This window comes from Poecilia latipinna, unplaced genomic scaffold, assembly GCF_001443285.1.
Source record: "Poecilia latipinna isolate Pla-1442-1.1 unplaced genomic scaffold, P_latipinna-1.0 Scaffold54, whole genome shotgun sequence".
Lineage (NCBI taxonomy): Eukaryota > Metazoa > Chordata > Actinopteri > Cyprinodontiformes > Poeciliidae > Poecilia > Poecilia latipinna.
In genome coordinates this window covers 930,325-953,977 of record NW_015112670.1, presented here as the reverse complement: position 1 = coordinate 953,977, position 23,653 = coordinate 930,325, and the positions used below count along the sequence as shown (strand labels likewise).

Sequence of the window (23,653 nt, the reverse complement as noted above, 5' to 3'; positions counted from 1 at the left end):
CCAAAAATTCACAGTTTGGGAGTAAATTCAGTTTCATTTTAAAGCCTAAAATGAGACTACAAGACCCGCCCATTCAGGATTCCTGCAAATCAGCATATGACGAGCTGCTTGTCACAAGCAGTCCGAGACACCGGAAAAAATCGAGGCCTCTTTTAGGAGTGGTCACATAATTTTTGGTGTGTTGACGCAGCGATCCAAACACTGCATAACGATACTACTGCTTCATTTGGCTCCAATCTGTATTGAGCAGGAGGTGTCGAGCAACACATCACTGAACTACTTCTCAGTGCAAAGCTCCTAAGAAAGGTTGTAAATGCCACAACGGAGTAGCGTCGTAGTGATGATGTGCTGAAGATGTAGTGGTGAAAAGAGTAGAAGCTTCTTAAAGAGACAGAGCCCAAATTCAAGGCATCAGATTGCAAAGTCAAATTTATTTTAAGTTGTATTTACAACTGAAAGTAACACTTACTTGACTGTTGGACTAATGTGCCTAGAAAACGCATAATAGTCCCCTTTTAACAAACTGTTTTAGTTTGGAAGTCCATTACACATATCAGATATGTAAAACAGTAACACAATGTTATTTACTTTGAGCTGTGTACCTTAAAAAGCCGTGGATTACAAATATCACAAAATTGTAGAGAGGATTAAAAAAAAGTCTTTATAATATATGGCAAAATAATTTAAATCATGAGGCAGCTATTTGATGATCAAATTTCTATAAGTATAAATTCATTTACAATGTAGCATATTTTGTCACAGCCAATAAAAGCAAACCCAGTAAAATAAAATAAAAAATACTTAAAATAGCATGCAGCATCTTGAACATCTTTAGATATGACCAGTTAATACTACAATTACAACAGACAGCGCTAAAGTCAAAGAAATCATTTTAAAAACTCGTCCTATTACAAACTTTTAAGTTGTTGTTGTTATGTGGGTGTGTTTAGAAGTGCTTTTCCTAATTTTGACTTTGTTTGATTAAAGGCAGGAAAACATCAGAGCTGAATTTTTTCCCACAGCAATTAAAAAGCATGTTATTATCATCTATCTCATTTTTCCTGTCTCAGCTTCCTTGTGTTGACATAAATGGGATCTTCAGTGTGTGGTATCTAAAGTTAAAGAAGAAATATGAACAAAACAAATTATTTAAAAAACTACAAATTTTACAAAAAAGCATGATCATTTGCAAATATACCTTTTTCTTGTCCTTTGCAACACTCTCCTTTAGATTGTTTTGCTGAATCTTCAGATACCTGGAATAAGACATTGAAAAATGTTGTAAATTTTAGTGTTTTGCTTCACACCTATATATAATCATAAAAAAGACGTAAAACACAAAGGGGAAACTGAACAGGCTTCCTATGAACTGCTCACTTACCGGATAACAAACAGCAAGACACAGACTAGAGTTAGTAAGACGACAGTAGTAGCAATGAACACAAACATCAGCTTTTTATCTGAAATGCAAATTTGAAAAATAAAGATCAAGATATAACTTTGACAGAGCTTATTAAATACACTTTATACAGAGAAATATATTTTCACACCTTTGTCAAAGAAGTAATAGGGAATGATGAAATTGCAAAACACTGAAAAAATGTTTATCAAGGCTAGTTCTTACACTAAAGATCATGGATACATATAGACAGAAGCAATGTTGGTTATAAGCTGTAAAAGTAAATCATATCATGAGATTATACACCAGCTGCCTGATACTAATTTTAAATATGGATAGTTTCATTGAGCATATCCAGTATTACAATCTAAATCTTCCACCAGTCTTCAAATTCAGTAAATTGATGCTGAATAAATTATATCTTTTATCACATTTAATTTGAAAATTAGAACCTTTTCTCACAGTTGTGTTGCAAAAAACTGTTAGGTAAATACTCAGAGGTACTCTATACCTGCATTTATTTTAACAAACACACTGTACAGACATAATAGACACCCTGTGATTACCTGCTATGTTTTCAATTGTGCAGCAGTCAGCACAAAACTGTTTCCTGGCTGATCCCACAGAGTTGAAGCTAAAGCAGAGCAACGATGACAGATTTCTGTCCTGTGCTCCATTGACAGTGATGACACTCTTCAGATGTGTACTATTCAGAGTGTCAGTGGAGATAGAAATCTTGTTAGATTGGATAACCTGCTGTCCATCCACAACCCACTGTAACATGAGACTGCTTCCAACAGTTTCACAGGAACATCTGACTTGATTTGCAGTTCTGGTGCAAATAGATGAGTCCAGGATCACTGGAGGAACTGTAAACCAGGAGACAAAGCTAACTTGAAAATAAGGTAAATAAAAACAGCAAAACTCCTGTACAAAGGGTAATAGGATGAAAAAAAAAGTGTGAAAATAATCACACAGAATATTTGATTAATACCGGAGCTCTCAATAAATTATAGTACCATTAAAAAAATCTTTTATTTTATTAATTTAATTTGGAAGGTGAAACTCATGTTAAATTAATCAAACACACCATTATATATATATATATATATATATATATATATATATATATATATATATATATATATATATATATATATATATATATATATCTATAGATATATATATAAAACAGTCTTACAGCTCTTAAAAAAACTCAAACTGGACACATAAATGTGATAGAAAAATGTGCACAGATGACAGGATGACTGAAACCTTGAGGAGAATGTGAAACAACGTCTTTCTTTATGGGTTATGGTAGTTTCACAAAGTGCTGAGAGTGTCTTGAGTAAATGCTTCAAGAGCCACTAACATAGAGGTATGGCAGATTTGGTCTATTACTGTAGAAATGCTTGTTTTGACCTCTGAACCAGTGACATCATCAGCATCATCTTGCATGGACTAAACTTTGTCATTTTATTTGATGTTTTATTTAAACACACACACACGCACACACACACACACACACACACACACACACACACACACAAAACAATTCCAGTGCTGATGCACAGCACTTGTTTCAGTTGTAGCTGGTGTGAAATGATACAAAAAGCTATAATCTATATAAATATCCAAGAATACAATTGTGTTTTGACATTCTTGATATGTTTTCAGAGACTGAAGTCACCAGTAGAGAAAGCTTTGCTCTCATGCTTGAGTAGCTTGCTTGAACAGTAGCAATATATTTCAAAATAGCTCACATTAGCACCTACATTAGGCTATTTTCAAAGGTGGTTTGAGTTAAAATTGTAAAGCGTTTTAGTGAAGGTAAAAAAATCAGTGATGTAACTAAAGTGTAAAACATGACATAAGTTTAGTAATACTGATGTTATTAGTTTCAAGACATGGACTACATCATTTGTGTAGATATGACTTTATATGGCACACTTCTACTCTTATTCTGTTTAATCATTTGTGTTTCTGCTGTGCACATGTAAATTATCTCCAGCTGCTAAAGTTTCTTCTCAGTTTGTATTGTTTTTTTTGTTTTTTGTTTTTTTTGTGTGTGTGTCTATGAGATAATTGGATAACTTGTTGGGTCCAAAATTAATAGCCCTTCTACGAATGTGTTTTTTTTTTTTCTTTCAATGTTTAACTGCTGTTAAGTACATTAATGATTTTAATAAAATCAGTAATGATTTCAATAAAAGATAAAGATGTAAATTCAGTGGGCAAATATTTTTGTCCTCAACAGTATGTAAAATGTTAAAATGTGGGAAAGGAAATTAACTTACCCAAAATCCTTGCTGTTAAATCTGCGGTAACAGATACACTGGGGCTTCCATCTTGTTTATTGTAGACAGCTGTGCAGGAGATTTTCTTACCATCATGGCTATGTGAGGCAACGAAGGTTAAAATGGAGGTCTGAAACTGAGTTTTGTCCTGATTCTCTCGCAGTTTCACCTGACTCTCCCCCAGTTTGGGAGACCATGTCAAAGCTGGAGGATGAGACGGGCAAGGAACTGGAGCAGAACATGTCAGACTCACAGAGGCTCCCTCTTTCACCTCCAGAGTGGACGGAGTCAGAGTTGGTGAGGGAGGATTATCTGGGAGGAAGGTTGAGTGCTTTGGTTTAGTGGTTGAGCATGACATTTAATACCTCATTATTTAGACAACAATATGGGTTTACCAAACATATTTGATCCATAAGATCTTTGCATTTCAAAACATACCTGTGACATTAATTTTCACAGAATCATTTGAATAGGTCCATATTTTTCTAGACTAGAAATCACAGATAAAACAGTGTTCATGTTTGTTTTGCATACTTTCTTCAATAGGTTAGTATAAAATATGACTGATGTATTCTTTATCTTGAGCATCTACAAAGTAGATTTGAGTCCTGGAAAAATCAGCAGGAGTGCACAGTAAGCATGCTTGCAAGGCCAAAATACCAAAATTATTCTCAATACCATGTCCCTCACTTATAAATTGGATGACCTGCAGCTTTAGATTTTAATGGATAAGATAATCAGAGACTTGGTAGAAAGTGGCCTCGTTCATTCATCCCTGTTGAAACTGGTGAACTACACAGTGTATATTCAAATATACGTGTGAATATAGAAAAAGTGTCCAGTCAAATAGAAAACAATGCAGTCATATGTAACAAAACAGGTATAGCATACTACACCATCAGCGTTCAACAGAGGATGCATTTAAGGATGTTTAGATTACAGCTGCAGTTAATTAAATGTTGTCCTCAATAAGTCGTAAAATAACAAGGCTATAAAGTTTAGTCACCACCTCGTTTCATCTAGTCTGAGCAGCTTTGCTCTTGATCAGAAGTCCCATCATGAAAGAGGCTCTAACTATGTCAAAGACTTTTAAAATGTCTTGCAGGCACCTCTGACCAGCTCTGTCATAGGAACAGCTGGGAAGTCTTTGAACAACAAAGACATATAGGGCTATGTAAATGTCTCCTTAGAAAGTAGTGCTGCGAAAAAATGGTATGGCTTCTGGCTTGTTCTAATCTCAGCATACAAATAGAGATCCAAAATCTACTGCAGAAAAGTAACATCTCACACAAATCTGGTGATGGTGATCAGTACAGCGCTGCAAGAGACAGCCTAGGGAGAGGCATCCAGGAGGGCTAGGGCAACTTGCAAAGGGAGAGTAGAAGATCACTAACGCAGTAATAACTCCAGTAATAACTTGTGTAGTGGCTGCAGCTTGTGACTGACTACAAATTCAGCAGCCTCTCAGTTATAGAGAGGTGCAGACAGAGCACAAGTGTACATGTTTAGTTTTCCAAAATTATTTCAGCCACGATTCAATTTGATAAGTTACAAAGCCTAGCAGTGTAGTAGAAAAGAAAACCAGATTTCATTTTTAACTCAGTTGTTACAATTATTTAATGTAATGAGGACTTAACTTTTTAAATAATGTTTCATTTAGAAGCATATTTCAGACAGATTAATTTTTTAAAAAGTTACATATTTTACACCACTGTGAATCAAACTTTCTCCCTTGTTCTATTTATTCTTAATGTGCTTTTTTTTCCATCACAGCAAACCAAAATCAGTCAACAAAATGCCTTACATAGGTCAAAATGACTTACTGTGCATGTTCATGAGGTCTGCAGAGAAGGCGTCATTCTCTATAAGTAACTCATATATACGGAGGCACTGACTTTTAAAGAGGAAGTAAAACCAACATGACCAAAACAGTTACCACCACCTTTACTTAGATATCTGATGTCATCCATCCAACCAATATTATCACAGCAAGGAGCAAACAACTCAAATCTTAAAATAAAACATACATTACACAAGGTTGAAATAAATAATTAATTTCAGTCTATGGAGGCTTTGCACTAAAACACAAACTGCGTGGGAATTGTCCTTCACAGTCACCAGGGAAGGGTTCTTTTTTGACGGCAGGAGCCACCTTTTGATCCACACAGGGACTATTAGTTTGGTTGGTTGTTGTGTCCTTGGGAAAGACACTTCACCCACCTTGCCTGCTAGTGGTGGTCAAAGGACCAGTGCATGGTCGCACCGGTGCTCCTGTCTGTGTGCTGCTATCCAGTAGCTTGACACCGTCAGTGTGTGAATAAGTGTGTGAAAGGGTTGCAGTGTGAAGCACTTTGGGTCCTTTGCAGTTGATAAAGCGCTATACAAGTAAAAGCTATACCTATGATGGTAGCTCTAGTCTGCTCTAGATTTCTAGTGAACTTGTATCTCCAGTCTCTAGTTGCCTTGTTTCCTGTGTTCCAGGTTTACCTGAAGCTCTTGTGTTTTCTCCGATCCACCTAAGTGAGAACTTACTGTATTTGTGTACTGCCAACAGCAGCCTGACATTCTCAGCTCCTTCACCACCATCAAGCTCTCATCAGGATTAAACCCGGGCAGCAGGTCAAAAGCAGATGGTTTTGTTTTAGTTTTTGGAAGTTATCACAGAGTTTCCTCTTCCTCCTGGTGCTGGGAACAGAGTGAACACATTCTCTAGTTAAAGCATTAGTTATCATACCAGCTTTAAATGTGTTTCATTCTCTCATGGCTGGATGTCTAACACCAGTTCGACACCAGTTTGACTCAACTAGACAGCCATTTGTAATCCATAGGGGGGGCCCAGAAAATGTTTGGAAATCACTGGCGGGGCGCAGAAAAAGTTTGGGAACCACTGCTGTAAGGCAACAATGTTACCAACTTTGCCACCATATCTGCTATAAAGTCTGTAAAACGGGCTCGAACAGGAACAAGATTTTGACTTGCTGTAAAAGCTGGCCAAAGTGTGAACATGTTGCCAGAAATATTATTGAGAGTAACATCTTTTCTTTGGCAATGATCTCAGCTAAAAAAAAATCTCACACCCATTTCAAAACACTTCCTTTTCTCAGTACTGATTGACATGATGCAGAAAATTCTGGTTTGTTTCTTCACTACAAAAATAATTTTAGAGTTGCAATAATGCAGATAGAGGGCTGGCTACTGCAGCTTTCACAGAAGTTGGGTCCTTTAAATTGATTGATTGCCTGTTTGGAGGCTACATATGCCACTTTTAACAAGTGAAGACAACATAATGAAGACTAAAAAAGTGAAAATATAAATAAATATTTTTATGTTCATATTACCACACTAATATAGTTCATTTTACTGACAGGTTCAAACAACCTACAACATTCAAACATCATGCAAAAAGAAGAAAGACAAGAGAGTTTTAGATTTACTTGCGAGGAGAACGGACAGAGACATACTTCAGTTACAATCTCCTACCGTTCTGAAGCACGTTCTGCTGTACCCTCTCTTTTTATTTCCTTATTGCAGTCCCTAGTTACATAGCTTATTCGGTTACCTTGAGTTAATTACATAGCGTTACTGTTTCTTCTGTTGTTTTATCTTGAGTCACAGCCTTGTTGCACCTCCGAGCTGAGTAGTGCAGAGTGTGAGTGCAGAGTGCAGCTCATATTTGTTTCCTCCTGTAGCTGCAATGCAGGGACTGATTTACTCACAGAACAATGGTGATATACAGCACGATTAAATCAACTTCACACATCAAAAACAGTAAACATAAGATAAAATACTGTTTCTAACATTTACCTATTTACGTTGTTGAAGAAACAGAGGGATCCTTATACTAAAAATATTTCTAACACCAAAGCAAAGGAAATAATTTCAGAATATTGTTTCAATGCTGAAGAATTGCTTTAAAAATCAGTTTAATCTAGAATTAAAGTAATTTTACCTTTTTGGGGGTTGTTTTACCTGCCAGCTGGCCATGATATTACATCAGTATTTCTATTTTTGGTTTCATGTTTTAACAACCTGGCAAAACTAAAAATATATATTATGACTATTAGAAGAAGTCAGTGACCATTGTCCACAGATAATCTGTTAATTTTACCATGAATAAAAACTTTTTTAAGATCTTGAAACATTGTGAGCCCAATTCAAATATCTTAATTTTTATGGAAGGAACTGATTCAAAATAAATTGGCTCAATTAGATAATTTATGTTTTGATATTTTTCACAAATGTTATCTTTTTCTGTTACACAGATTCACTCTTAAGATTCTAAAGTCTTGTCAAAATATTGAAATCATCCATCTTTATGTTTCTCCTTTTTGGTGTAAAAGAGACACAGCTATAAAGTAATTAATTTCCAGATTTTTTCATATGCTTTTGTTGTACTGTTAAACACAACACATTTTGGCTTTATCTCTTGTATGTTGCAACTTTACCAAACTTTTAAACACGAATATCTAATTCTATTACAGATTATTTCTGACCCGTCAGCTTGACTGCTATCGCACATTGTGTCGTTCAGAAAATACATTTCTCCCCTGTTGTCATACTATTATTATTAAGAATCCAAAGATAGTATCATTTTTTTTAAAGTAAAAGTATTTCAGTTTCATTTTGAATATTTTTTATTATTATTTTAAATATCAATTCATGTATTCCTTTATTTATTTTTAGTTCTTTTTCAGGCGCCAAACATTAAGGCACAAAGCACACAATATAGCACACAATATTTTTTTGGTTTCAGTGAATTATGGACTAGGACATTTTAATTTTCTATGTTTGACATCTGCAATAATAGTGGTTCATGATCAATGTCTAAAAAAGGTAGAAATCCTTCTAGAGAAAAATACGTTTGATTATATCTGCATTTACAGAACCACCTGAACTTACCCGTGATTTCTAGAGCTTCTTTTGAAAAAACAGAATAACACATGCCACATAAAATTCAGAGAAGATTCAAAGCCTGCTTTAACAGACTGAACTCATTATGTCAGTTTGTTATAAATGTCTTTGATTATTCCAACAGAACATGAAACAAAAGTTGTGTTCAACTCCCTCCAATCAGATGTGATTTTAGCAACTCCTCAATCTTTATCTGGAGCTCCATAGCTTTATCTGCATTCTCTCCTTTCTCCATTTCCCCTCCACTGTTCTGCAGGCCTCGCAGCACTGACTGCAGAGCATCCACGTTCTTCACCGAGTCCATCTGGTCCCTGTCGGCACGGATCTCCTCCACCCAGCCCAGGTAGGCCTGGAGCAACCCCAGGTCGTCCACGAAGTTTGCAATAATCCTTAAATCTGGTCTCAATTTCTGCAGTTCTCTGAGCCTTTTTCTGCCCACCTCTCCAATGTCATTTCCAACAATTCTGAAGAAAAGGGAATAAAACAGTGGTTGTATACTCAGCCTCCACTAGATGGCAGTTGTGGACACCACATAGAAACAGGTTAAATGTGTCTGTCTTACGTCAGAATCTTCAGGGAAGTGTTTTTGCTGAGACAGTTAACAATGTTTTCCGTCCCTTTCTCTGTGATACCAGTGATGTCCAGATAGAGCTCTTCAACAGTGGTGTTGTTCTCCAGGGCGGTCCACAGCTCATTAACCCCTTCTGGACCCAGGTTGTTTCCACACATACTATAAGAGTCGTTTGACAAAAATGTATTAAATACGTTAGTAGATTGTATTTGCTTATTTCTGACATGTAAAGGTTTTTTTTTCTTCCTTAGAATTTTCAAAGGCTGCAGAAACAGAAATAATGTTGACCCCTTCAGATAAAACACATCCTGTGCTGTGAAAAAGTATTTGCTTTTCATCAAACTTAGAAACTTTAGATCTTCAAATGATTTCAATATTGATAATATTGGTTCAGTATCTGGACAGTTTGCTTTAATTGATGGAACTATAAATTCTGCTCTCCACCAGAAAATTATGTACAACATTATTTGGGAAAGACTTCATGATTTGAAGCTCAAGTCATGAGGGTTATTAAGACTACGTCTAAGGTTCAGAGTCTGAGTTCAGATCTGGTTGAGATGCTGTTGTGTGGCCGTAAATTAGTCAGTCATGTTAAAAAATCCTCCAGTGTGGGTCCTGCCAGTTACCTCAAACACTTGATGTTAGCTGTTGCTGCCAAGGGATAAACAATCTTTTGCAAGATTACTTTTTCAAGCAGGATTACGCTGGTTAGCCTTTTTTTCTCTTCGTAAATGAACTCATCAACTTCACTGAATGAAAACTGCATTTTCTGTTTACTCCTCTTTGCTAATATTTTTCTATTATACAATCTATTTGATGACATGAAACACATAAGTGTGGCAAAAAGCAGAAAAGGAAGAGATCTGTCATCTGCAAATAATTTTTCAAAGCACTGAATGTGCTTTATAATAAGGAGTTAAGGTTCCGTAGTTTATTTGAAAATTCAAAACTTCTTAAAATTAATTATTTCAGTTGCATTTAAGATTCTGAGAAGACTCACAAGAGTTTCCTGACTTGGCATTCGTTTGATTTCAGAACTGCAGATTCTAATATCGCTGCTTGCCAATCCAGACAGTTGTATCTCAAACTGAAACAGAGGAGAAAAACATCTGCACTTGCTTTTTGTTATTTGCTGGGGATCAGACTTGTTACATGCCAGGATGTATTTGAAAGAGATCACTGGATAAGTTCAGATCAGACAGCTAACACAGACAGTTAGTTTGTATTATTCAAATGTTGACATGTGAATATAAATTGCAGGACTCACTAGAGGGATTCACAGCGATGGAGGATTGGCCTCAGTCGGTTGAGTCCTCTGTTTCCAATGTTTGAGTAACCCAGGTTGAGTTCCTGAAGCGTGTGTGGAGAAAACTTCAGCACATAGTGCATTGCTGCACAGTCCACAATATTCAACTTCATTTTAAACAAGTTAAGCTTCTTAATCTCTGGTGCTGCGATGGTGGTGGTCTCGTTCGTGTGAAACTCCATCAAACAATGCAAAAGATTCAATGCAGTTTCGTTTTTCATCTCCCTGTGTTTAAATTGGTCTTGGAACCATAAACCCAAACCATTGGGGATTCCATTCTCCTCCTGCTGGGACGGGTCAACAAGGCCATCTAGCTGTTTTTCTAACCTCGTTCGGAGAAGACCCATAAAGAATCTTGTGAACATTTGGAGACTATCCAACATGTCCATGTTGAGATCTATTTGTTTTAGCAGTGTAGAAGAGGCAGATGGTGGCTGTGACCCAAAGCACCAGAGGTTTAAAGCTTGAGTTATATCCTCCTGACTGAAGAGGTTGAGGGCACAGTAGAGAGCTGCCAAATGTTCCTGAACAGTCAAGTGGAAAAAGGAAAACATCTCTACTGCCTCTTCTTTAACAGGATGAAGGATTTGACAAAGAAAGGTGCTTTGGATATTAGCTGGTGTTACACTATAATTCTCCAGGTCTTTTCTGCTGAACATGATCTTCCTCTGCAAGAGATTTTCGTAGGCCAGTTTTCCCAGGTTTGTCAGCTGTTGCTTTGCTTGGGAGAGAACTTCCGATCTTGAAGTTGATCTTTCTCCACTTGCCCTCAGTCCATGGTGTTTTACTGTTGTTAACAGATAGCAGAAGTAAACCTCACTCACTGTTCTGGGCGGGCTTAACTCCAGAGATTTAAAGTCACCAACATCCTGAGATCCCAAGAAGAACTCCAGCATAGCAGTACAGATGATGTAACAATAAAGTGGGATAAAGGACAACACAAAAATGCTGTCATTGTTCGAGATGTAATCGTAGACTTTTTCTGCGACTTTCCTGTCCTTGTAGAACTTGGTGGTATACTCTTTGACCTGGTTTTCCTCAAAGCCCAGCACCACACAGCATCTCTGAAAGAAACGCTTTGGAGCTTCTGTAGATGGCCTTGTTGTGAGAATGATGGATGCCTCTGGGAGAAGATTTCCTTTAATCAAAGCAACTATCAGCTCAGACACGGGCAGCTTTGACTTCAAACCAATGTTTTTATCCCGACTTTTCCAGTCTAAAGAGAATCTAAACTCATCTAAGCCATCGAGGATGAAGAGCAGAGATCCTGGTGCAGCGAACAGATCAGGAAGAGCATCCTTTAAGTGCCGGAACCTCTCTCCAAGTAGCTCCAACAAACTAATAGGAGCTTCAATTAGATTGAGCTCTCTGAAAGATAAATCAAAGATGCAGGTGAATTCACGCATGCTCTTTCCGATCGCCCATTCATAGACGAGCCTCTGGACCGCTACACTCTTTCCAATACCAGCAATACCCTTCACTTTAACCCTTTTAGGTGGCTGTCCTGTTGTCTCTTGAGGACTCAGTAGTTGGCTTGGCCTAATGCGCTGGCATGATTGGTGGACATAGATACGGGCTCGTCTGCTTGCTAAGTCAAAGTACTCATGTTGACTGCTGTCAGTGAAGTCGTTGTCCTCTGTGACGAAGAGGTCAGTGTAGCGAATCTCAATGTGAAAAGTTGAGTTTGAAGTTTCTCCACTGCCCTCTGAGTAACATTTCAGCTCCTCCATGCGCGTCAGTAAGGTTGTTTTGTGGATAGAAATTTGAGCTGGAATAGAACATAATATGTTAATTTTCTGAAATTTTGTTGATAAATTACATTTCTCTGATCTTTCTTTTTAATATGGTTTTTTGTCATTGTATTTTCAATGTTAGACCAAGGCTTCTTTTAAAGATGCTAATTATCTTTAAAATATTTTTCCACAGCCAGTGATGTACCTTGAAGCCATGTCCATATATCACCTAAAAAGTCTCTGCGACTACCCAGCCAGCATGCCTAGGTGGGCCCCATGTGGGGACAAGGAGGGCATACTATATGGGTCCCATATGGGTTTGTCCGCGGGTTCCATGATGGCCCCACATGGGTTTGCCCATGTAGGGCCAGAGCCCACATGGGCCCTGCATGGGCCCTATATGGTGGTGGCCCACATGGGTTTTGTCCAATTAGGGCCCATGCAGGGCCCATGTGGGCTGTGGCCCTACATGGGCAAACCCATGTGGGGCCATCGTGGAACCCGCGGACAAACCCATATGGGACCCATATAGTCTGCCCTCCTTGTCCCCACATGGGTCCCACCTAGGCATGCTGGCTGGGTAGTTCTGATCAGCCCTAAATTAATCTCTAAAACGTTGTAGAAAACTGTAGTTTAAGGAGATCGTTTATCAACATAAATTACAGCATTTGTCAAACTATCTTTGCAAACTGATGTTTTAATTCACTTTTGTTGGTTGTCAGTCTTCTCGAATGTGCCTCCAGCACAGAAAACTCTGGCTGTTTCGTGCTGAAGCTGGTGCATGTAGCACTGGATAAACTCTGCATTTTTTTTTATATGAAAAATCTTTTTGTATTGTTTTGTACTTACCTTTGAGGTTGGCCACCCTTTGGCTCCTTGTTGGTTTTAGATCTTTCTTACCTAAATGATGATATATATATAGTTATCGTATCAATACAACATTGGTGTCAACATACCAATGGTTTAAAAAGTAAGTTTCAAAACCGCTTAATTGCTTTGTTGTACGATTCCTGAATTATAATAGTATTAACACCAATATTCAGCAATGACATCAAAGGGAGCAAGTAGTCTTCGTTGCTAAATGCCAGTGTGACCAGAGTTTATTCTAATTTTATGAGGTTTTATGGTGGTGACTCAGTGTCATCTACTGCAATAGTTACTTGCCTAAATAAGAAATTATTTTAGTAATACATGCAATGTATAGATACAATACATGTTTCCAGTACCAAAAACTGTGGATGTTATATTTAGCTAGCAGGAGTCGAAAGAAGTGTTGCTTTTTGTTTGAAATGCAAGTCCATTGAATCATTCACCTTTTCATTTTATATTCTTGTATGAATACTGGTATTTTCTCATACCCTGCCATACATGCCAAAAAAGTATTTTGGTAGTACTTTAGTTCTTGTTAAAAAGAATGTTATTCATACCTCTAACCTCCGGTGTTATGGAGAATCCTTTGTTCTTCCTTTTGAATAGTTTAGCAATGGGTCCTTTTGGTTTCTTGTGCTTATCTGTCACAGAATCAATGTAATTAGACATATGACATATAGAATGAGTTGACTGTAGACATTTAGGCCTGAATAGTTTCACATTTCCCTGCTTGCTTCACCTGAAAATCCACAATATCTGTAGTTCCAAATTAATTTCATCGATATTGGTACATCAAAAAAAGTGAAGTGAGTCACTGTTGGCTCTGGATGAAAAGTTAACATAGTGCTGCAGTGTTGAAATGTTTCACACAGAATCAACCTCAAAGTTTATTAGCATACCACATTTAAAATCATCAAATTACAAAAGTGCACAAGTCATATTATCAGTATAGCAAACAGCTAAATTAAGGTTAGAAAGAAACAAGAGGACACAACCAAGTAAAATTAGTAAAATTGATTTTTTTTTTTTAAGTATGGAAACAATAACAGAAAAAGCTAGGATATTCAGTTCAACAAGAGTTCAAAGCTCACGTATAGAAATAGGTTAGTAAGGAGCAATAAAATGATTATCTGTGTTGTTCAGATGAGCTATGGATTGAACCTACAAATGAGCAGTGACTTACCCACAAGTTAAAACAAAGCCAGATTTTTACAAATGGACTGAAAGAACTCCTGTTTCTCAAAAAAGATTTAAATTAGTTTAACCCTGTGCCTTTAATAACACAAGAGTTAGAGTTATAGTTTACTGTGATGTTTCCTATGCGTTATCTTTGTGTGATTGCGAAAGTCATCAAAGTCTTTGCAGAGCATCAAAGTTCTGCCAATTTTGATGTCACTGACCAGTAAACAGCATAATCTACCTGTGCAAATATGACCTTACGCACAACAATTTGCGATCATCATTCACCTCTACTCTCTGCATTGATGTAGTTTGAAAACACAACACAGTTATGAGTAGCATTCCAAACCACCCTCACCTTCAGCTTCTACCACTTCAGACGGTGGTTGTTTGTTTGCAAAAGATCTACAGTGTCTATCAACCCAAATGTGCAGATCCTTGCAGTAATAATCTTGCACTTCTCTCAGCACCTGCAGGAACTGTTGACTGCTCTCCTCTGAGGCACATGCTGTCTCCAGAGCCTGAGCCACAGCATCAGAAGGTGATTTTTCTAGTAAATATGGGTAGGAGCTGGGAGAGAGCACCTCATCGTCATAGAGCCAACGCAACAGGGGAGCTGGATGGTCGCAAGTCCAGTTCAGCAACAGTTCCCTCTGAGATCGAAGCAGCTCCTGAGCCGAGGTCATGTTTTCAGAGAATACTGCCAAAATGTTGAGATTCAATTCAGATTAAAACTTACACATTAAAGTTCTCTTACAAGACTGAAATAGTCAGACTTTTACTTTTAAATGATTCTCCTAAAACCTTACCATAAAGTGAAAAATAGATCTTCCTGTGGTGCCTCGGTTGTTATTATCTCCTCAGTCAGGTGAGTGTTGCTCCTCCTGCAACACTCCCCTTTTTCTGCTGCAGCAACAGCAGTTAGCCTTTGTCTTAAGTAGTAGTTGAAGGCGGCAACTCTCCAAAAGTTCAATGTTCAGGGTTTTGCACCTGACTTTGTCAGTTTCTTTTAGTTTAAGTATGTGGAACAATGCTCTCATTTTCACCCTCAAAACAGGAGACACACTAAACATTCAGAATGTTTCTTGAACAGTCTTAGAGGACAGGTTTCCTGTTAAAATACTCCAATAATAATATTGTCTTTTTCTGCTGTGCTTTCCTTTCAGCAGTGACCTACTTGCATCTCTGTATGTTGCCAGATGGCAAAACATTCATTGTCAGACAGGTTAACTATTAATCATTTTTTATATTGTTTTATAGTCCTATTGTTGTGGAGAGTTTTCTACAACCTTGTATCATCAACATTGGAGGTTTATTACAATGCCTTGCAAAAGTATATGTATTCCTTGAACCTTTTCACACAATGAAAAACAAAGCTTTATATCATAACTTTTGTAATAGACCAACGCAATAGCATATAAAATTGCTATTGATATTTCAGATTTTTACAAATAAAAATCTGAAAAGTGTGGCATGGAAGATTTAAACTCCCCACAGAGCAAAGTTTAATTAAATGCAAACCTCCTAATGGCCATCCAGCTAAACAGATGGAAATCCTTACCTCAACAAACACAATATGTTGGCAAGACAGCTATTCTTGTTATGCACACCACAAAATTGACCTCCATGAAATAGTAACATAAAAAAAGAAATGGTTGAAAAAAAATACCTGAATGGTCCTGTATATTGCTCACCACAAAGGAGACTGAATACAAATGCCCTTCAAACTTTTTAGATTTATATGCATAAAAAATTCACACTCTTGCAGTACTTTGTGTTGATTTGGTAAATTAAATTCCAATAAAACATGTTCACATTTACAATTGTGACATGTAAAAACAAGAGGAAAGAACTTGGCACATTTGGAGCCTTTAGGGAAATGGCTAGCAGCATGAGAGTGACTCACTCCTTGTCATGTGTTGTCTTGCTGATGTCTTTCTTTCCGAAGCAAATAATTTCCACTTTTTTTGTATAGGATATATATTTTTTTAAATAAAATCTAAGTTGCTGTACAGTTTAAAATTAACTATTTTCTGGTTAGCAAGACAAAGAAAATCATATTAACCATGTTTTGAAAGATTCAGACAGATTTCAAACAAACCAGTTATTAATAGCATTTGCATTGGTAGCTTGGTAGGCAATGGTGACACAATGAAACAGGCCAACTTCCTCTTCTTTGCCCCTCTCATCCCCTTCCCAAGTCTGATGGAAGAAAAGTGCTGCAGCCATGCATGGAGACACAAGCTTTTTTAAGTGTCTCCAACTTATGGGTGAGTAGTGAATTCATTTATTACTATCTAGTGAGTGGATGTTCGTTTTGTGGAAATTCTAAATATTTTTATTGTTAGTTAATATGCATGATAAACTGATATAGTCAGTAAGGCAGCTGGTTAAATCAGTCATGATTATTCTAACAGTGGTGAAATTTATTATTTTTATTTACATTGATATTTTCTGCAGTCTTCAGTGGCTAAGGTGAAATTGTTTAGTGAATTATGTTGTATTTTTTTCTGATTTCTAGTTCATAGTACAGAAAAATTGAATTCAAAATGCAACATATTATTTAGAAAACTGTAATTTGCACATATACTTTCTTGAACAATGTGCAGAGTGGACACTTATTACCAGGGCTAAGGGCACAATTACGCTGTTCCTTTTTTCTAAATATATCTATTGCACAACTATTTTATGTTGGAGATCCAAAAAATTGAAATTAAATGCAATACTACAACCATTACATTATCATTAATCAATGTGAGGAATTTCTGTTGCTTAAAAGTAATCATTCCTAAAGGGATTATTGTTTTACAACTGCTTGGCCATAGTTTTGTTTTTTTTTAAGTGTCCCCATGTTTATATTCCTTTAACTTATAATCATAGTAAAGTAAAATGGTAATTCTCTGCTTTCTAAATTATTTTCTTTGTTACTGAAGCGGCCTTGTGGATGGGGGTCCAGGCTGTCTCGCCTGTGCCCTCAGTCCCTGACCGTGTACAGGGTGTGGTTGGCTCCTGCATGGTGATTCCTTGCTCCTTCACACCTGCAGACCCTCACCCCATCAGGGGACGAAAGGAGAGGGTGGACGTGCGGCTCAGGTTCAGAGGTGGTGGGCCTTTTTTCCCTCTCAGGAGCACTGCTTTCAACAGCGAGAGCAAAGACCAAGTGAGCAGGGATTTCCTCGGCCGGACTTTGCTCTATGGCCAAGTGTCCAATGGAGACTGCTCAGTGAAGATAGAACAGCTTAGAGCGGATGACCCAAAGGTGTTTGAACTGGCTCTGAAGAAAGGCAGTGATTTACTCTGGGGGGTGTCAAGGACTGTAAATGTAGACATCAACGGTGAGTGGTATAAAAATACCTTGCCCTGTCTGTCTTTGTTTTATGGAAAGTGATTGAAATTGTTTGAGAGGTTTACAGTTTACAATGTCTTGAGAGACCGGAAATAAAATGGGCAGCAGTCGATGACAATTATTGTAGTTTTGCTGAATTACTAGTTAAATAAATTCTGAAAGAGAAAATACACAGATGTTTTTTTTTCTTGCTGATAGACAACCCTGAGCCTCCTGTCATCAGCGGCATGTTGTCAGCCAAAGAAGGACAGTTGGTCTCTCTGAACTGCTCCGTCAGCTACCACTGTCCCTCCAGACCCCCGACCCTGCAGTGGAAGTGGGACCAAGGAGCCAAACTCAACAGCAGCGAGCTGGGAGAGCTACAAACGCTCCATCCGGGTCCCCACAAGTGGATGCTGCTGGCTTCTTTGTCTTTCATCGCATCCCACCAAGTGAAGCCCCGGCTCTGGTGTGCGGTTAAATATCCAGAAACCAAAATGTTAGCCATGGTGAAGGACCTTCATGTGACATGTAAGCAAAACGATGGCCCTTATGTCTTTGTTTCTTTGCTGAGTTTAACCTGGTTTCCATTGCCCATGCTTTTAGTTCCACCAAAAGATGTGAAGGTGGAGGTTCAGACATTGATCGTTCAGCAGGGGGGCAACGCCTTGCTTGTTTGCTCATGCAAAGCTGACCCTCCAGCGACAGAGTATCGCTGGTCCTACACTCAACACGGCCACACTGTGCACCTCCACCACCGATCGCACAGTCTGCGAGTGTTCAACGTGACCAAAGACATGAGAGTCCGCTGCTCAGCCAAGAACACCATTGGTCGAGGAGAATCCAAGCCCACGTCGCTTAATATACAATGTAAACATATCCTTTATGCGACTTTATTGTTGCAATGTTTTCCTTGACACCAAACACTTTGAAAAACAGAACGATTGTTTTCTTAGAACCAGACTCTGGGGTTTTGTGGTTTTAGGATGTTCATCTTTCTATTGTGTTTGATTGGTTTTTGTATAGATGACACCTGGCTTATATTGAGATATCACATATTGCACAAGTGGAGCTCTATCTGAGTGTCACTGAGATCCTAATAGATTCCCATCTTTTGTTTCTTTTAGACAAGCCTTCCATCTCACGTTCCTCTTCCACCTGTGTCGTGGAGGATTCTGAGGTGCGCTGTCTCTGTTCGGTCGACTCCAACCCCAAAGCAGCTGTCACCTGGAGTGTCAATGGGACTGTTCCACCTTATGATTACAACGTGTCTGTAACATCAGAGCCCGACATGCTCACAGTTTCTCTGAGGGGATACATGGACAAACCACTGAGTGTAATCTGTTTTGCATTCAACGCACTCGGAAATGACTCCCTGGTTTTGCTGCAGGGGGAGGAAGGTATGCCTCTATTCTTGTCACACTAACAAAAAGAACTTCTTCTACTTGTTTTTCTCTCCATGTGATGCTGGTGTTGAACTACGTACACGATATGTCCAGAGTCTGCAAATATTTAAAAAATGAAGAAAACTCTGTAAATAAAAGCTTGAGGGATTTTGTTTTATGTCATAAAGTGGTCTTACTAGTTTCCTAAAGTCACTGTAATTGGTATGGATAGCATGCAGTAAAGCTTTATATTCTGATTTATACTGCTTTTGTATTCAACATCCAGAAACCCCATCCGTGGTCTGGATCATTTTACCTGCTGTGGTCATCTCACTGTGCGTATGCCTTCTGTCCCTGCTTGTCTGCTTCTTTCGAAGGAGAGCTAAAAGGTATGTGTGAAACAAATTTACCAATAAAATGAAGATGTTATTTCTACATATTTATAATGCAAGGCTTTTGGTCTTCTCCCTTCTAGACACATCATGATCAGACATCAAGCTGTCTACCCTGAAGGACTAGGAATTTATCAGAACAGGATGCCTCTCTACATTAACTGCACTGAAGTGACAAATGTTTACACCAATGGAAGCTACCAACTTGTGTACCAGAACTCCACACCTGTTTTTGTCCATACAAAGCAGGTATTATATATTTTGGTTCTTAAAGAAAAAGGCCATACTTAATAGGAGACACATCACAACTTTTATTTTATTTTTTATTTTTTTATTTTACATACTGTCCACTTTGTATTTCAATAACCTACCTCTGCTTTTCAGGTCCGTCCAATGGGCCGAAGAGGTGGGGAGAGGAGAAGAGGCAGAGATGTTGCAAGAAGAGATAGAGGAGCTGGTCTGGGACTCAGGGATACATCAGAGGTCCAAAGTGCCTCTCCAGATGATCCAGAGACAGCCATCTATGTAGAGATCCTATGAATTTTAAAACAAAAAAATAATTAACTGGAAATTGATTCTCTAATGTTTGGGACAATTTTGCTAGTGTTACTTCCTGTCTGCAATGTATATAGTGTTCAATACTGTGACGTATGGGTATTCTGAATTTTTTTTTAAGGAAGAGTTATATTCCTGCTAAAGTTTTATTTTCTTAAGTCTGCAATGTAAGAATATAAGATGTTCTTTACTTACACTGTACTTTAAATATTCTTGTGAATGTTTTTGTTTTTTAAACATCGATCAATGTTTGAATTCTAAAAAGGACAGCAAATAATAAAAGTTAAACTATGACCATTATCATTCAGTTTATTGTTATGTGGATATTTTTTTTATTATTATTTTTAAGGGATATGAGGCAGTGGCTAAAAGATCTGATTATGCTGCCAGAAAGTAGCATGCCCAGGCCCCATCCCTCTGATCTGCATGTCATATGATTGAGACATTCCTTCCTACAGTTTTGTGGGCTCATGTAGTGTAGTGATGTCTGGCCAACTCCCAGGAGAAACAGACCAACCACCAGGCATTCCACTGCAAGCTCGTTTCCCCAGGCTTATCTCCAGGATGGTCCTGGCCATACTTTTTGTAATTGTGGTCTACTATTCATGAAATTCATCAAATCACTCTTGCTCTGACCTCTCCCCTGAGGGCAATTTACCATGGGTAACCCTAACAGGAGTCAAACAAACCCTTTGAAAACAATCGCCCCATGGTATTTAAATTCCTCTACCATGTAAATGTCTCAAATATGGAAAAAAAGCAAATTGTTTCCACCAGATCTGTTATTTTCCTTGAGCATATGAGTTCAAGTTGTCTTGTTTATGAGTGACAGCAGGATGAGGCAGGAGTCAGATGACTACAACATTAGAGCTTCATTCTCCTGTAATGATTTTACTAATATGGTCCATTATGGGAAAAAAGAGAGATAACTTCAAAAGTAAGCACTTGAATGTTTGGTTTGCCAGATCATCTACATTCCAGTCGTCAAATATGGTCACGGAATGTGGAACATGACTGAAATCTCCTTGCAATTTTTTTAGCCATGTTCCAGTGAGACATTTTGAGGCATATTTTGAACTCAGGATTATACTTCCCTTCTGGCCTTGACATGGATTGAGATCCCCCAGAATCAGTAATTTTCTATAGACTAATTTTTCTCACCCCAAACTCCACATTCCAAACAATACATAAAACAAGCTAAAGCTTTATAATTGTTTTACAACTAACATACATTGACTCAAAACGTTTGGCTTTTTATTAGTAATTGAATAAGATCAATCATATCCTAAATTAAATTAAATCAATCAATTAGTTAGTAATTATGTTGTTTTTAAACACTGCCAGAACATAAATAATAAAAGATACAAACATAGATATTGTGAATATTTATGTTTATTAATGCTATAAATAAAAATAGAAAATATTGTCTAATATATAGAATTTGTAGACGTATGTATAACAGAATAGTAGCAATAAAAAAACAATATATACATGATTTAAATATTTTTTTATTGTCATACCACCTTGGACTCAGGTCACAGATTAAGAAATATAATACAAAAATAAAAAATAAATTCATAGATAAATTCATAGATATATATCACATAACTTATGTGATATATATTGTGTATATTTAAAAAAGTAAAGGGTTATAAATTTGTATGGATTATTTACAGTTTGTGTAAGGTCAAAAAATGACGGTAATAGGAATGGGGGAGAAACTTTTAAAGTAACCAGAAGGATGACGGACGTCTGCTTCTCACCGGCCTTGCCTCTTTCCACTTTCTGTATGAGCTCAGCATTATGAGTCTGGTTTGAATTGAAACAAAAACATGAGGCAAAGCAAAGCTTACTTTAATAATTACATAAAACAATTTACATAAAATAAAAAAACAACAACAATTTAACACGTATGCTTTTCTCCACAACATGGAGAAGTAAAAAAAATATCCACATTCTATTCCACTTCGAAATTTTTCTGACTTAGAAACTGCACACGTTTCACCACTTGGTGGCGACTTAACTGCATGGTGAGATAATTGTGCAGTAGAAGAAGAACGTGAAGTTCTCATTGGCTAGAGACGCCTGGAGTCGGAAGTTACGACACATTGACATTTGCAGCCTTTTGGTGTGAAAATGAGTGCTCACTTGCGCATATTTAACGTTAAATTCAAGTGGTCGTTATATAAATCAAGATATTTACCGTAGCGATAAAAGTATTGTGTTAAATGTGAAGCATAAAACAGCGTGGGAGATTATTGTGCTGCAGCTTTTCACGAGTGTTGAATGATCCGACATATGTGGGAAAGTTCTCTGCCTTTTGTTTACTAGCATGCTATCTGGTTAGTCAGGAGTCGTTCTATCGCTGTTCTGCAACAAAGTGAGTTTATTGTAGTGCCACGAAAGCAATCTGGGTGTGTTTTAGGATTAGGCTACTCGTCGTATTTTTAAAAACGCCCGGTTGACGGAAATTAACTGGAAATTAATCGTATTTCGAAACAAAACAAGACAAGCATGCCAGAAATTCCACTCAAGCATGTAATTTCTTGCTCCACCGAGGACAGCGTAAGTTGTTTCAAGTCATTATGTTCGTAAAGTAAGCTGCGCTTTGCCTAATGTTTTTTTGTTTCAATTCAAACCAGACTCATAAAGCAAACAATCTGCTGAGCTCAGACACATACAGAAAGTGGAAAGCATCAAAACCCGGTGAGAAGCAGACGTCCGTCATCCTTCAGGTTTGTTTTGTCTTTAATTGTTCGGGTGTTTTTCTTCTTTTTTTTTTTCTGTGAGATTCTAGGATAATAAATGCTTATCATTCATCTTAAGTCACCAATCTATTCGTTCACAAATAGCTCAGCGACCCGTGTCTACTAAAAACTCCAAAAATATATTTACATGAAAAATACTTTACAAGTTTCTCCCCCATTCCTATTAACCGTCATTTTTTTGACCTTACACAAATAAATCATCGTTTAAAATGACGTTTCACCAAATTAGTGTACACATACAACCTGTTTTTATTAATAATAAATAATCTAAAAAAACTAAACAGAACATAAAGAGGGAACATTGTAATGATGGAAAACAAATAGAAAAGCGAGTGAATCTGTATCAGCAATAATATTGCAATTGCATATGTTCTTAAAAAGCAGCACTCTTTGCAGCTGGATTTCTATAAATTGCTGTATGCTGGATATGAGAAATCTTAAATCTAATGCCATAGGTTTTATTTTATATATATATATATATATATATATATATATATATATATATATATAAAATGTGTTGAAGTTTGTCTCTATTTGCTCTCCATAAACCTCTTCAAAAATAATAAGAAAAATGTTTTATATTGATACATGAACATGGCCTTTTAGGTTTGTCACAAAAAGATGTTTTATCATTCTTCTGTGACTGTGTGATGCTGAAGCATTCGGAAAACTTTTTTTTGTCTGAATTCGTTTTAGCTTTTAAATCTTATGTCAGATTGTTTACGCTGTAGTGAAACGTTTCACTCTTTCCATCTAAAGTAGAGGTACACAAATACAGTATTCTTGTAGAGCAGCCAATTTGAGATCTTTAATGCTGATTACGATGTTTGGCTGATGTAACACTTTATCCAGTTATTTTGGGTATAAAATAGGGCTATGCAACTTTTTTTTTTTTTTTTTTTTCCTTGTTTTGGGAAAACTTTGTGTGTTAACAAATCAAAAGGAGTGTTATAGCGAAAAAA

General features: G+C 37.2%; 4 protein-coding genes and 1 long non-coding RNA gene across 5 annotated transcripts in view; 3 read left to right on the top strand and 2 right to left on the bottom strand.

Annotated features, from left to right (window-relative positions):
• Window positions 1-457: 457 nt before the first annotated feature.
• On the bottom strand, window positions 458-4,860 carry LOC106959851 (uncharacterized). The gene is made up of 7 exons (XM_015052677.1): window positions 4,813-4,860; window positions 4,135-4,186; window positions 3,697-4,008; window positions 1,966-2,268; window positions 1,382-1,460; window positions 1,199-1,256; window positions 458-1,112 (listed from the first exon to the last, which is right to left on the bottom strand). The coding sequence occupies exons 1-7, from the start codon at window positions 4,858-4,860 to the stop codon at window positions 1,053-1,055; spliced, it is 912 nt and encodes a 303-aa protein (XP_014908163.1). The 3' UTR covers window positions 458-1,052.
• An 890-nt stretch (window positions 4,861-5,750) lies between these two features.
• On the top strand, window positions 5,751-14,819 carry LOC106960509 (uncharacterized). The gene is made up of 3 exons (XR_001427579.1): window positions 5,751-6,315; window positions 8,864-8,950; window positions 14,734-14,819. It is a non-coding gene; the product is annotated as an uncharacterized LOC106960509 (long non-coding RNA).
• On the bottom strand, window positions 8,327-15,924 carry LOC106960491 (protein NLRC3-like). The gene is made up of 7 exons (XM_015053622.1): window positions 14,625-15,924; window positions 13,645-13,728; window positions 13,067-13,117; window positions 10,446-12,252; window positions 10,179-10,265; window positions 9,170-9,337; window positions 8,327-9,071 (listed from the first exon to the last, which is right to left on the bottom strand). The coding sequence occupies exons 1-7, from the start codon at window positions 14,950-14,952 to the stop codon at window positions 8,753-8,755; spliced, it is 2,844 nt and encodes a 947-aa protein (XP_014909108.1). The 5' UTR covers window positions 14,953-15,924; the 3' UTR covers window positions 8,327-8,752.
• Window positions 15,925-16,300: 376 nt separating this feature from the next.
• LOC106960499 (sialoadhesin) lies at window positions 16,301-19,918 on the top strand. Its single transcript, XM_015053633.1, has 8 exons — window positions 16,301-16,536; window positions 17,200-17,601; window positions 17,811-18,122; window positions 18,198-18,461; window positions 18,719-18,991; window positions 19,263-19,365; window positions 19,452-19,617; window positions 19,753-19,918. Exons 1-8 carry the CDS (start codon window positions 16,494-16,496, stop codon window positions 19,906-19,908), a joined length of 1,719 nt encoding a protein of 572 aa, XP_014909119.1. The 5' UTR covers window positions 16,301-16,493; the 3' UTR covers window positions 19,909-19,918.
• Window positions 19,919-21,995: 2,077 nt separating this feature from the next.
• Window positions 21,996-23,653, top strand: part of xrcc1 (X-ray repair complementing defective repair in Chinese hamster cells 1) — a 28,302-nt gene continuing 26,644 nt past the window's right edge. Inside the window, exons 1-2 of the mRNA XM_015053611.1 lie at window positions 21,996-22,488; window positions 22,566-22,658. Coding sequence (XP_014909097.1) covers window positions 22,438-22,488; window positions 22,566-22,658 — 144 coding nt within the window. The 5' untranslated portion in view covers window positions 21,996-22,437. The remainder of the gene's footprint in view (window positions 22,489-22,565; window positions 22,659-23,653) is intronic.